This window comes from Pangasianodon hypophthalmus, chromosome 16 (genome assembly GCF_027358585.1).
Source record: "Pangasianodon hypophthalmus isolate fPanHyp1 chromosome 16, fPanHyp1.pri, whole genome shotgun sequence".
NCBI classification, from domain to species: domain Eukaryota; kingdom Metazoa; phylum Chordata; class Actinopteri; order Siluriformes; family Pangasiidae; genus Pangasianodon; species Pangasianodon hypophthalmus.
Window position 1 is genome coordinate 12,680,146 of NC_069725.1, and position 14,778 is coordinate 12,694,923.

Consider the following 14,778-nt stretch of genomic DNA (forward strand, 5'->3'; position numbering starts at 1 on the left):
CAATGGACTAGCTTCCAGAGTGTATTCCCGCACTCCGATCTCACATTGGATTCCTCTTCTGTCAGCCAAGAAAAGGAATCTGAGGCTTCAGTTGGCACAGGCTCACTGGTGTGCATGAGAATCCCAGGAGATAAGCAGTTTCTGAAACGCTCAAACCAGCCAACAATGCTACCATGTAAAAAACTAACTGAGATCACATTTTTTGGTGTGAACATTAACACTGAACTCTTGTTTTATATATATATATATTTATACAGAGAGAGAGAGAGAGAGTGAGACAGCTCGAGACAGCTCTCTGGTCTTCATGTTGGTTTATCCTTTTTAACAACAAATGCAGTATTCACAGGTGCAACCCAGGGCTCAAACCAGGAGTAAAATATTTGTTATTGAGCTATTAAAATACTTGTTATGACCTATTAATTGTTTAAACAATCAGTCTAACAGGGCACACCGGAGCAACCAGAAACACCTGTCAGTCACACATCCCAATGTTTTTGATCATTTGAAAAATGTGGGGATTGAAACAAAAAGTGCCATTCCAATACTTACATATACAGTTTTTAAGCTATAAAAAGTCTTTTGTCCAAATTGTGTTAAATTATCAGAAACTACACAAATTAATCTTTGTAGCTCCAGTACAAAAGTAAAGAAGAGAACTTCAGGCAACAAACATGTTGGCTTGGCGACTACATGTGGGGAAAATAGAATTTCTGTTTTTAAGGTCAAAATGAAGATGCTTTGTGGTGTTTTCAATGTAAGGTCACATTGTAAGTTGTTGGAGTGGTGTGTTTCCTGTCTCCACATTTTTTTTCAAACAATGCCTGCTTCTGTCTAATTCAGTGTGGTTGAGAGAGAGAGAGACGATGATGATGATGATGATGATGATGATGATGTAATAGTAGGGTACATCCTGAGGTTGTGAAGTGAAATTTATTATAGACTCAGTTAAAAAAAAAGTCTCAACAAAGTAGAAAGATATTTCAAAAAGTGTGTCATTGCAGTGTTACCAACTTTCAAATGATTTTTAGTCCACTCGATAATTCAGTGTGCTCATTTAATTTTCTGTGTCCCCTCAGAGCTCAGTTTATATTTTTTGTTACATTTTTCCTCTACCACAGTACAGATTTATTTTATTATTATTTTTGTCTTTTTTTTTTTTTTTTTTTAGATTTTCTCTATATCAGCAATTCTGGATGGTAGGCATTACTTCCTGATATTTATATCTAGTTACATATTGGATAGACATTCCAGTAACCATTCTATTTTATTTTAATTCAAACTATTCATTTGGGGAAATCAGAGCTTGTTTGGAGTCCAGGAAGTCCGTTTAGTCCAGGGGAATGTGTGCATTTTAATTTCATTACATTTACATTCTAATAAACTCTGCAACACATTCACACCCACAAACACACACACATAACCAATATGAAATCACATGAAACATGACTCAGACACAGGGTTGTGGATTTAGCTGTTGCTTCTTAAAAAACATTTACTGAAATGTTTGCATCAAAAAGAGATCTTAAACAAAAGTATCAAACCAGAACTGTAAAGCCCCTTCTTACCCCAACCCCCATTTTTATTGGAATGTGATGGGATGTCGCTATGCAAATCTACAACTAACATCAAGAGAATTACGGTCATTATCATAATCACAGATGTTTACTGGGAATAACACGATGGAATATGAGGCATAGTTGCTTGCAGTCATTAGGGCAATCACAATAAATACAGTATAAACAATACAAACTAAAAAAAAATCTGCTATTATCACCCCTCCCATTTTCAGTGATATTGTGCAAATCCTCAAAATGTTTTTTTTGAGTGGATTTCATGGGGAATAAACCCAGTAAGGGCGTTAGGGCTTCAATACACTTGTCCCTTTTCAAAAAATTTCCAATATTTATGTGATATATAAATAGTCTTTCAACACAAATGAGTAAAAAAAGTATATATGCTGGTAAAAATGATCATAAAATGTATTAAAGGTGCCACTGGCTATGCGTTTGTTAGTTTGCAAATTAAAATGGACCACATTTGTGAAACAGTGCAGCATCGCAGCACTCACGCACAAGGGATGCAAATGATCACAATGTGGTGATGTGACATTAATGGACATTAACTTTCAGCTTGGCACAAGTTTGATGTAAAATTCTACTAATTAAAAAAAAAATGGTTATTATGACGTACTGAATATATGCTGAACTGCTGTTGTAAAATATAAATCACCACAGATCATACTGGTTACAATTCCAAATAGGTAAGCTGATAACATATTTTTACCCCCACCTTCATTTTTTGTAAGCTGCAACATAAACCAAATCCTTAAGGCCATTCTGAACTGCACAAGTCCTAAAGGACAGTATTTTGGCACTGGAAATCTGTTTAAAAAGCATAAAGCTTTAGGCCATATTTGTACTTTTAGTTAGCCAAGGAAAGAAGGCATAAATATCTCAAAGAGTTGTGCGCCATAGTAAGAACACTGATAATGGCTTATATACTGTATTAATATTGTAGCCTATATAATCATATATGGTGTTGAGTGGATCAGTGAATTAGTTTTAGGAGGTTAAAGTGCAAACAGAGTTGCAGGTTATAAGAGTTGCCGGCTCAGCAGGATCATTACGCGATCATCCGAATTGTTTGTTTCTTGTGTAGTCTAGCAAGACACCTATAATACATAGAGTCTCCTTGCTATCTGCAAGAAAGTCTTTTAAATGAATCGTTGATTTAATTACTGTAGTTTCAATCATTTGATGATATTCCGGTCTTGTTTATGTATCATTTATACTTTTAAAATATTAGTACCTATTGTTTAATTTCTAAGTGCTTTAAAATAGGATAGGCCTTTATAGTAGAAAGTACAAGTCAATATACTGTATATTTGATACCTAATCTATAACGATGAGCAGCAGAGTGGCGCAGCAGGTATCGTTGCCGCCTCACAGCTCCAGGATCGATCGTAAGTTTGGCCTGCCAATAGGAGTATTGGTTACCCTAAATTGCCCCTAGGTGTGAACGAGTATGTGAATGTGTGCGCAATTATGCCCTGCGACGGACTCATCCATCGCACCCAGTGTTCCCGGGATAGGCTCTGGCCCCACCACGACCCTGACCAGGATAAATCAGTTAATGAAGAGAAAGAATGAGAATTGATGGTGAGTTTTTGTGTCTTTAAAACTAGAGTATGTACTACAGTATAATTTCGATGATTTCCTGCAAGAATAATGGCTATACTGTTTGCATTGGCTCATAAATGGCATTGCATACATTGTTAAAAAAAATTAAATAAAAAAAATAAAAATCTTTGGCTGGGTGCCCTGTAGCATCTCCCTGCTCCAAACACACCCAATCCAACTCATGAGCAATTTCTCAAGCCTTGCATAAGTTGGACCTGCTGTGTTAGGTGGTGGGCCTCTAGGACTGAGCTTACAATCTCTGATCTATGATAACTTGGGCTGTCAGAAAGAATTTTAATAACTAAAATATACTGATCAAACATGAACATTTAATACATGACCCATGTCCCTTCTTTTGCATCTTCCAGCATTTATCAACAGTTCATTAAGGACAAATGTGATCCATCTGCAAAATGTTTGCAGTATCAGATGATCTTTACGTATCAGATGTATCATATTTGTGCGAGGCATGCCTGGCCCAATTTGTGTGCAAATGAAGACATAATAACCACAGTGCAGGTTCATGTGTCTGAGGTTGTGATAAAGTTGATGGTCACGCACATATTCACACACACTCATGCAGGTGTGTGTTTGGAGTTGGAGGTCACAACTTGGCATGTACGTTGGCTATGATCTCAGGTGGGAGGTCTTTGACTGGCAGGTGTCCAACCTCTACACCTTTGTCTGCTGCACTGTGGTCTGTGTTCTCACAGCTATTCTGAGGAGATTCTGGAGGAGGCTTGTACAGCACACTTGCCAGCATGAAGAATACAGTGCCCAAAAACTGGGAAAGAGAGAGAGAGAGAGAGAGAGAGAGAGAGAGAAGAATTGTTGGAAAATGATTTATAAATGCACTACTATTTTTAAATTCCTCAGTACTTTATCACATATGATTTATTCACTGTTTGGCAATGTATTTCCTCTTAATGGGAACAGTGCAATAACACAGGGTCACTTTAATACTGTTGTGTGTTTGTGTTTTTGTGCATTCTTGGTGTGTCTCTTTTATATTTTTTATATCTTTATATCTGCTGCTGTAACAATGCAAATTTCCCCATTGGGGGAGGAATAAAGGATTATCTTAACCCTACTAGTCCTTCTCTTTTCATTTTATAGCAATAAAACATACTGTAAATGCTAGACAGCCTGTAAAAACCTGCCTGTAAAAAAAAAAAAAAAAAAAAAAAAGTTGCTATGGCTGAATTCTAGAAAACAGCCCAAGAAAAGAGTTTTGACCAAAACTGAGTTTTTCTGCCAATAATATACATTAATGACTCTACTTTATGAAAACATTAATATATTTTCCAAAAAGACATATTTTTATTTTAGGCAACTTTCTAACCTTGTGCTAGCTGTCTGCCTAAAGAAGTCTAAAATCGTGCTATCTAAGTGTACCTTTCTCACAATTTGATCAAGCTCTTGTATATTCATGTGCTATAGCAAAATGGACATAAGTTTAATCAGTTCGCTTCATAATCAGCTACATTAATGTCAAGAAATATAATTAACAGAACAGAACTAATTGAATTAATCAGTGATTACTTCTCCACCGATATTAGTGGACAGTGATCAGTCGAGTGTGTAAATGCTGTGAGTGACTTGTAACTCAGGTGATGAGACAGAGACTGATGTGGCTGATGCTGATAATTGAGCAATAGCTCATTTTCCATTGTAAACCTATAACTGAAATAATAAAAATGGCAGTAATTGTTATTCCATAAGTAACTTAGGTTACTAATCAAAAAGCAGGGTGACTTTCAGTGGAGTTTTCAATTTCTGGGATAATCAAACTTTAAAATGTTATAACTTTACTTGTGGTTGAGATACATGCAAAAAAGAAACATATTCCGGATTAGAAAAGCTTTCAGAAGTATGCTGTATGTATCAAATTTATTTTTTTTTTATAATGTGAAGGGTTTTCCCAGCTTTGTTATTCTGACAGTATCTTAAAAGGAACTGTCAGGAGTGATGAACCCCCACTGGTCCAGATCAAGTGTCAAAGTGTATTGTGCTACCTTGTAGATGAGGCCAGCAATGAGTGTGTATTGGCTCATGGCAGAATTCTGGTAAAGGTAACAGGACCCACGTTCTCCACACTGCTCTTGCCACAGCAGACATGAGATGTCAATCACTGAACCGAACGCTATTGGACCTGGGATGCCACCTGCAATGACACAGGAATGAGTTACAAACCAGAAAGCTTGACCACACACACCAGTAAAAGCATTAAAAAAGAAAATAACGAGATGAGCTTTTTTTTGTTGTTACTGCTTTTTTATTCTGCTAATTTATGCAATTTAACATGCTGATAATTTAACACAAATTTTAACATGGCTTCAGAATCACCAATATAAAATCTAGCCAGATATCAACAAGACAACGTTACTGTAGGTGAGGACAGAGAAACAAATCTAAAACATTATAACAGGCGTTATGATAAAAATCATACTATTGCCTCTTTACTTGCTTTTTTTCTTGAAGTCAACCTGAAATCAAAAGTGGCCTTTTTGTTTCCTTGTTTATGCAACTGGTCATATTGCACAAGGTTGAGATCAATAGTGCTGAATCAATCACAAAATTCTTGTTTTTCCACTAACCTTTCAACAAAATGCAATGTGTTGTCCCACCTTTTAATGTCTTCTGACATCACCATGGAGAAAGAAATATTATACCATATATATATAACAATAGTATCCCAATATTTTGAGATTTTAACATACCCAGTGTTCGCACTACAATCCACTGAATGCCCAGTCCAAATGACCTCTGACTGTCAGGGACACACCTGAAGAGGGATGAGAGAACTTCAGTTATGGCTGTACTCAAGTGTGTATGACTGCACTAAAATAGAACCTGTCTCTTTGACCGTGGGTTTTACCTCAGAGTAGCTGTGAGAGCAGGGATACTGCACAGAAAGGTGAAGGAGATGATGATGAAGAAGAAGGTGAGGAAGGCTGGCATGTGGTTACAGGAGGAGCTACACTTTCCTGCTATGGCCAGGCCTTCCTCGCCACTTGACATATTACCCATAATGCAGCTACAGTCTGTGAACATCTAAACACACATGCACACACATAATGCATGAATCTTGGTCATTGCTTTTGAAGAGCTACAGTTAAAAGAAATTCATCCATGTGAATGCTTTATATACTTCATTCACTATTCACATTATATTGAATATGACTTACAGACGTGGACACATTTGTTGGTACCCTTAAGTTCTTTGAAACAATGATTCATTGCTCCTGAAAAGTGATTAAACCAAAAGCAATAGTCTCATATATACCTGCCTGCCCACAGTATGTGATAGATTAAACCAATAAACTTGTGAAGATAAATGACTTATTGTTTATTTTAACAAGATAATCTAAAACTGCCTGGACAGATTTCTTGGTACCCCTAAAAAAGATTAAAAATCATTGCATTCTAATCATGTTTCAAACTAATTGTGTGTCTTCAATCTTTGTAACAACCAATCAGCCTATTTAAAGGGAGAAAACGTGCGAGTGTGTAGGTTGGTATCATTGTGTGCACCACACTGAACATGGACCAGAGAAAGCAAAGGAGAGAGTTGTCTGAGGAGCTCAGAAAGAAAACTATACATAGCCATCTTAAAGGTAAAGGCTGTAAGACCATCTCCAAGCAGTTTGATGTTCCTGTGAGTACAGTTGCAAATATTATTAAAAAGTATAAGGTCCATGGGATTGTAGCCAACCTCCCAGGACATGGCCGCAAGAAGAAATGCAACCCCAGGTTGATCAGAAGGATTGTGCAGATGGTAGACAAAGAGCCAAGGAAAACATCCAAGGCCATTCAAGCTGAACTCCAAGGTCAAGGTACGTCACTATCTGATCGCACCATCCGTCGCATTTTAAACAACAATGGGCTCCATGGAAGAAGACCCAGGAGAACACCATTATTGAAAGAAAAACATAAAAAATCCAGACTGGACTAAAATGCATGTTGACAAGCCACAAAGTTGCTGGGGGAATGTCCTCTGGACTGACGAAACAAAACTAGAGCTTTTTGGCAAGTCACACCAGCTGTATGTTCACAGACAGAAAAATGAAGCTTTCAAAGAAAAGAACACCATACCTACTGTGAAACATGGAGGGGGCTCAGTCATGTTTTGGGGCCACTTTGCTGCATCTGGCACAGGGGGCCTTGAATCTGTGCAGTGCACAATGAAGGCTCAAGACTATCAAGGCATCCTGGAGCGAAACATACTGCCCAGTGTCAGAAAGCTCTCCCTCAGTCGCAGGTCATGAGTCCTCCAACAGGATAATGACCCAAAACACACAAGAATAGCTGGGAAAAAAATCACTGGACTATTCTTAAATGGCCCTCTATGAGCCCTGATCTTAATCCTACTGAACATCTGTGGATCTGTGGAAAGATCTGAAAAATGCAGTGTGCAGAAGGCACCCTTCAAACCTCAGACAGTTAGAGCAGTTTGCTCAGGAAGAGTGGGCCAAAATTCCTGTTAGCCGATGCAGCAGTCTCCTTGTAAACTACCACGATCGCTTGTTGGCAGTGACTGCTGCTAAAGGTGGTGCAACAAAATATGAAGTTAAGGGTACCATCTTTTTTGTCCATGTCATTTTCATTTGGTTCATTATGTAAAATATTCAGTTTAATCGAAAATCAAAAGTAATGTCTGATTTGAGTTAAACATGGAATTGACAGTGACTGGCGCCATTAACGTTTGTCAGTTTCAAATTATTTCCGAGATAGTTGTGGGTTCTTCTTTTTCACTGAAGGGTACCAACAAATTTGTCCACGTCTGTATTTTAATAGTATAGTATCATTTGGATTGTCAATCTAGATTAGCAAACGATGGTGTGGATTGTATGCAGTACCTGTCTTCCTGTGTGCCTGAGTGTGTTGTTGACGGCACTGCAGCCAGCATGGCAGGCAGAGTAGTACATCACACCATCAGCTCCACACACTGGGTTATACAGCGCCTCCACACAGTGACATTCTGCATTACAGTCTACGGTCAAATTCCTACCTACTGCAAAACTGAGACAGATAGAGAGAGAGAGAGAGAGAGAGAGAGAGAGAAGGATGGAGAAGAGAAGAGGGCATTCAGCTCAGCATATTATGTGCTTGTGTGAACACTGATATAGTGTTATGAAAATAGCGTGTGAGGGTGGCCAACCTTAGCATGCGGAACAGTGATAGCGGGTGTGCTAGATGTTGTGATTAGCGATCACTCAATGCTTTTTGCTAGGCTACACTCTGCTCGTGAGTCAAGTTGAATTTTGAGTCTTTGGGGGCGCGAATAAGAGCCACGTTCCCACAACTTTGATTTATCAGTCTCAAAGAATTCCTTTCTTAAAAAAACAGATATTGCTCTGATTTTAAAGTAAAATTCTCAAAATGGTGGAAATGAAAGGGATTGCACTAAACTTCCTTTTAAAGTGCACTACAACTACAGCTGAAATAACGTAATAATATGTAACGTATATGTACTAATAATGTAATAATATGTAATATGTAATGCAATAATAGCTAACATATGTAGAATAATGTTATATGTTTTATTAGGTAGCTAACATGAACCAGTAGGTCACCATTTTTGTATATATGCCTATATATTTGTTCAGTTTCCCTGTGAAAAGTCAGTTGGCGAATCTTTAAAATGACAGAAAAAATACAAGTCTACTTGGATTTATAGGCACTGTAGTGCATTTTGGGATATTTGCTAATAGGATTCAAATGTTTTGTGACTGTTTACATTTAAATTTAATTTCATATGGTGGTATATTTCAACCACTAAAAATAAACCATCAGAAACCATTAGAAATTTCCAATACATTCATCAGTATCTTTTTCATTTCTTTTTCTTTTCACAAGAATGCAATCATCGTAAACTAAACACTGTAAACAGTTCTGCCATTTTGTGAATTTTACTTTGAGATCAAGGTCTGTTTTCAAAAGAAATGGGATTGGTTGAGAACATCTCTCTTATTCCCGCCGCCAAAGTCTCAAAATTCAACTTGACTCGTGAGCAGAGTGTAGCTTTGTCTTCTTGTAAATCACAACACTGTTAGTAAGCACCTTTGCTAACGCTGTTCCGCACTCTAAAGCCGGCCACCCTTGCACTCTCTATTCATGATAGTGTTTAAACTGTATAGAACTGTTTGTATGTGCTAAGCTTAGCTGAGTGTTGTGGCATGAGCATCTTTAACATTCTTTAATGCAGAGGCCTGGAGAAATCCTGTCCTGCAGACAGCCTACAAACTCACACCAAAGGGATCACCAAAGTGATTTAATGTTGCTTTATGCTATGCTTTATTTCAGTAGCAATATAGAGCATTATAATCAGCATATTACTGTCACACAGCTGTACATGCTGCTATGTTTATTAATTAACATGAGCTCTGATTTTCAAAATATTGTCTCTTGGGCTATTGTTTCAAATGTGTCAAAAAAGGCTATTTTAATTCCATATTATTTATGTATTTATTTATGGTGCCAATCATTTATACATGCCAATTAATATTAATGAGCCAGCATTTATACAGTATCTTACACAAATTGATATCATGTTAGGGTAACACTATCAAAACTATATATTTATTCATTTTATTTAAAGATGATAATGATAAAATAAAATATATTTTCAGATACGCTGCTGTGGTTTGTTAGAAAGTACAGCATATGATTATAACTACTTGTACACAGATATTTTGTCAGGCATTAACCTTCTGTATATGAAACAGTGTGTAACACATTACAGAATGTTATTCAAAACTAATTTATATCTTTATTTTGTTATTTGTTAGATATCAATTATATTCACTGGTCATTTAAAAAAATGTTTAAGAATACTGAGGTGGTGAGATGGATATGAAAAAAAAAATAAAATAAACAAAAGAAAGGCAGAATGGTAGTACTGTACAAGTTAGGCTGTACTACCTCACATGGCCTGTAGAGGGAGGTGTACCTGCTGCTAGAGGGTGGTGTACCTGCTGCTAGAGGGTGGTGTACCCGCTGCTAGAGGGTGGTGTACCTGCTCTGACGCTGTGTGTAGAAGGAGCTGATGTGTTGAGAGCTGCTCTGGTATGGTGTGGTCACTCCAGCCATAGGCACGTTGGGGCAGTGTAGGAGGAAGACGAAGACGGCCACAAGGCTCACCAGGGCACAGAGCATGCAGAAGCGGATGATGCTACGGCAACGTAGGTTCAGCTTCTTCACAATGTAGCCACCCAGGAAGGTGCCGCCCCCTCCAGCGGGTACCACCATGTAGCCTTGGGAGAGAAAATGCTAGTTTAAGTGTGTTTTGCATCTTTGTTCTGTACTTGCTGTATGTCTGTGTGTCATAGATGATTGCTTTAAGGCTACATGGGAAGCATGGCCTCCCTTAAAATTCTGTGTTTACCAATGTGTCCATATTATTCATCACTCTTGAAAAATTCGATATTTTAGCGAATCAAAATATCAAATATCTCACTGTAGTATTTTGCTGTCCATTCATTATGCAAACTGCTTTCAGTGGACAGCGCGGCCTGCATGAAAAATCTCTGCTGGAGCCCGTAGACACACATTCAGATAGAAATCCACTGACACATTCAATGACTTGAATGGGCTTCTATGGCTGATTAAAGTACACTGTGTACTTTAATAATTACACTCAATGGACCACAAGCTTTTAATACATCAATTTCTGTCCTGCCCGGATACACAGCTTCACTGCGATTCAATGAGTGTGTGGGTGGGTGTCCAATAAATATTTCAACATTTATTGGACAGTGCACTCTTTGCTCGTCCTGCCTGGACGCACGGCTTCTCTATACGATGATCGGTAACCAACTGCCAGTCATCGAAATGGTAATGAACATGACTGACATCCCTTAACAAACTTAAACATATCAGGGCCAGTCAGACTCACAGAGAACTCAGAGCTGCAGTAGTAGTCAGTAACCAAATCCATAAAAGTTTTACACAACTAGTATAGCTTGTTATTTTGTAGTATAGCTTGTTCTTAATTGGTAATTGGTAAATATCGTAAATAAATTGTAAGTATAAAGATTGTGGAACTGATTTTGGAAAACTATTTGATGTTCTTCCTTATAAGGTGAGACTAGGGCTAACCAGAGAGGAGAGACTGCGTGGCCACTGTAAGACCAGTGAGGTTAAGGCACAGATTCACTCTCACCTACACTGTCAGGAAATTTCAGGACAAAGGTTATATGAGTGACTATTTAACCTCCCCTATTATTTAACCACTGGATCAAGTATTAAGTGTATCACCTGATCCTACAAAAATTGGTGTGTGTAATCTCGTTCATTTTTATTATTTTTAATTTGTCATTAACTATAGCCATGTTATTCCTTATTATGTATTATTTCTTATGCATAAATTTATATTGAGCAACATATTTATATAGAAAGGCAAGGTGGCACAGGGGGTAGCATTGCCACCTCACAGCTCCAGGGTCCCTAGTTTGATCCTGAGTTTATTGAGGTTACTGTCTGTGCAGAGTTTTACATGTTCTCCTTGTGTCTGTGTTGGTTTAATTTAGCCTCTTAAAAACATGCCAGTAGGTGGATTAGAGACTGTAAATTGCCCACTAGGTGTGAATAAGCATGTGTGTGTATGTGTGTGCATGGTGCCATGGACTGGTGTCCCATCAAGGGTGTATTCCTGCCTCGCACCCAGTATTTCAGGAATAACTCTGGCTCCACCATGCCCCCTACTGGGATAAGTTGGTTACTGAAAATGAATGAATTATTTATATAGCTACAGATTTTTTGTTATTCTATAACAATTGTGCATTGCAGATTGGGGCTTAGTTTATTGAAGTCAGTTCATAAAAAAGATTTGCTATGGTAAAATAACAAGCACAATATTAAACTTAGGCCAATTCACAAGAGATGAGTACATACACCCTGAAGGATACGGTGAAGAAAAAAACAAAACAAAACAAAAAAAAACAGTGTGTCAAATTTCGAGGTTATATTCTCTGCTTTGTGTAATGCAGAAAAAATAATTGAAAAATATTTCCCAGCATTCGTTTTACTATTTTACCCATCAAAAATTCTCACCCTCATTTTTATTTCTACACTTGAGGTAACATGGACAAAACATGAAAATTAATTAATTATTTGGCTAAAAATTAGAATGTTATCCCAACTTTAACCACAAGGTGCAGCTGATTGTTGAACTGCAGGGAGAATTTAGCTCAATGAATAAAGGCTAGCAGTCATCACAGGTTTTAACAACAAAATGGCAAAATGTAGCTGCATTTTGTTATTTATTTTTTTGCATTAAGAAGGCTCCCGAGTGGCGTAATATAAAAGCGTGCCCCCTAGTTGGGAGATCGTTCACAAGTTTGAATCCTGATGATGCCACAGCCAATCAATCAAGAAAGCAAAGTAGCTGTAATGTGAAAAGGGAGAATTAGCTAGTGGCAATAATAATAATAATAATAATATTAATTGGCAAGACCAAATTGGGGAGAAAATGGGGGAAAAACACCACAATAATATGCCCCATACACCATATATAAATATACTCCATAATAAACACCATAAGTTGTTTATACAAAGCAGAAATAACAAACGGAAATTTTTTCATTGTGCCCTTTTGTGTGAGTAATTATGGATAAGAAATTAAGCCTATTAAAAGTAAATTCTCTTATAAACTTGTACTATTTCTTTTGCCAATAATGTGAATTGTAACATACATTCCAATAAAGCACTGGTGAATTAAAAATGAATTGAAGTGTATTTTAATGTAGGACCATGTCGTTTCTCTGCTGGAGCTGTCACCTTTATAATGTTACAAGCACTGTGTGTTGGTGATGCTAAACGTGTATGAGTACAACACTTCATGGTATGAGGCCTTCGACAATTTGCTCATGAAAACTAAGCTTACCTCAAATAACGAATCAGATCTGTCAATCAAGTACACAATGGCAAAACTGACATGCCAAAAAAAATTTTTTAAACGCCTTAAGATAATTTAGCTAATTTTTTGCTAAATTAAATAAACAAAAACTAGATTTTCAAACTAAGAGAAAAAAGCATAATGGATCAATATTTCTGCTTAACACAACAGAACTGGGTCAATAATTTAGCAAGGTTCAGGAACTACACTGGCTGAGAGTTAAATTCACCCAAAGCAGACTCCCTCCCTCTCTCATGGCTGAAAACACTTCAATTCAGGTTATGTGAGAAGCACTGGAATGAATGAAGTGACGGTTCAGCGTGCTGTCTTACCAAACCAGGTGGCTGCCTCGGAGGCACTAAGACTGAACTGAGACTCCAGGAACTTGGGCCCAAAAGTGGACATGCCGGCGATTAGAGTCGCCTCTGTAGCACCAGCCAGACATAGAAAAATAAACGTAGGGTTCTTTAGCAGCAGCAACACTGACCTGGAGAGAGAGAGAGAGAGAGAGAGAGAGAGAAAATATGAAAGGATAACTATCTTGTGGCCACTAGTGTACTGTTTAATGCTCAGTATGTTGTCAGTTATATCCAATATATAATAATGTAATATAAATTTGTAATATAAAATCATGCAGATACAGGTCAAGAGCTTCAGTCAGTGACTTTGACTCAGTGACTTTGACCCTGGAATAGTCGTTGGCATGAGATGGGCTGGTTTAAGTATTTTAGAAACTGCTGATCTCCTGGGATTTTCACACACCACAGTGTATAGAGTTGAATAAGGTGAGTGACATTTGCTTTCTCAAATACTCATACCTGCCTGTCTGGCAGCAACAACCATGCCATGATCAAAGTCACTGAGCCCCATTCTGATGTTTGATGTGAACATTACCTGAAGCTCTTGACCTGTGTTTGCATGATCTTATGCATTTTGCTGCTGCCACATGATTGACTGATTGGATAACTGCATGTATAAGCACGCCTATGGGTGTTCCTAATAAAGTGGCTAGTGAGTGTATATTCAATTCCTGTAAGCCCTGTTCTAGTAGTTATGAAGGTATAATGGAATTAGTGAAAGCATGGCATGCAAAAATTGTTCTTAGTCCACCAGAGACCCCCAAATATGAACATGTACATGATGCCATGAGAAATGGGAATGGATATTAAAAAAAATCAGTACCATGATACACGATCACAATCAGTACCATGATACAATCATTTTAAGATACAAATCTATAGTCAGGAACAGCTGAAACTTTTCCAGGAACACAATATATAATCTTAGTTGTCATGTTTTATAATAATATAATAATTTTGGAAGTAGCTATGAGGTATGAAATATTAAAAAGGCAATCAGTGCACTTAAATAATTAAGTATGACCACATTTTAGTATATTGTATATTATTCTCTTATTTGTGACAGACTATACTGTATGATTTATAGCAGCAGTTGTACTATCTGATTTAAAAGCTCCTTTTCTGCTTCTATTTACGCTGTGAGTATGACAGTAAACATTTATCTGTGTGCTAATCATGCTTTCATGAGTCAGTCATTGTGTTATGTTAAAAAAAGCCCATTCTATTACAATATTTAGCCTTAATGACCAAAGCAGAAGTTCAGAGAGGAACTGTATCCCACACATTTGGCCCAATACTCTACGTAAACTTGACCACACAAGTTTGTTTCTAAATCCTCCTA

At 37.4% G+C, this 14,778-nt stretch overlaps 1 protein-coding gene across 2 annotated transcripts in view; it reads right to left on the reverse strand.

Moving 5' to 3' along the window:
• Positions 1-1,163: 1,163 nt before the first annotated feature.
• slco4a1 (solute carrier organic anion transporter family, member 4A1) overlaps positions 1,164-14,778 on the reverse strand; it is a 39,983-nt gene continuing 26,368 nt past the window's right edge. The window contains exons 8-14 of one of the 2 annotated variants that reach the window (XM_026921372.3): positions 13,410-13,564; positions 10,198-10,435; positions 8,039-8,201; positions 6,058-6,233; positions 5,900-5,964; positions 5,195-5,343; positions 1,164-3,963 (exon numbers count right to left, since the gene is read on the reverse strand). In XM_026921372.3, the coding sequence (XP_026777173.3) occupies positions 3,784-3,963; positions 5,195-5,343; positions 5,900-5,964; positions 6,058-6,233; positions 8,039-8,201; positions 10,198-10,435; positions 13,410-13,564 (1,126 nt within the window). In that variant the 3' untranslated portion in view covers positions 1,164-3,783. The remainder of the gene's footprint in view (positions 3,964-5,194; positions 5,344-5,899; positions 5,965-6,057; positions 6,234-8,038; positions 8,202-10,197; positions 10,436-13,409; positions 13,565-14,778) is intronic. The other variant, XM_026921371.3, reaches the window with a different exon arrangement.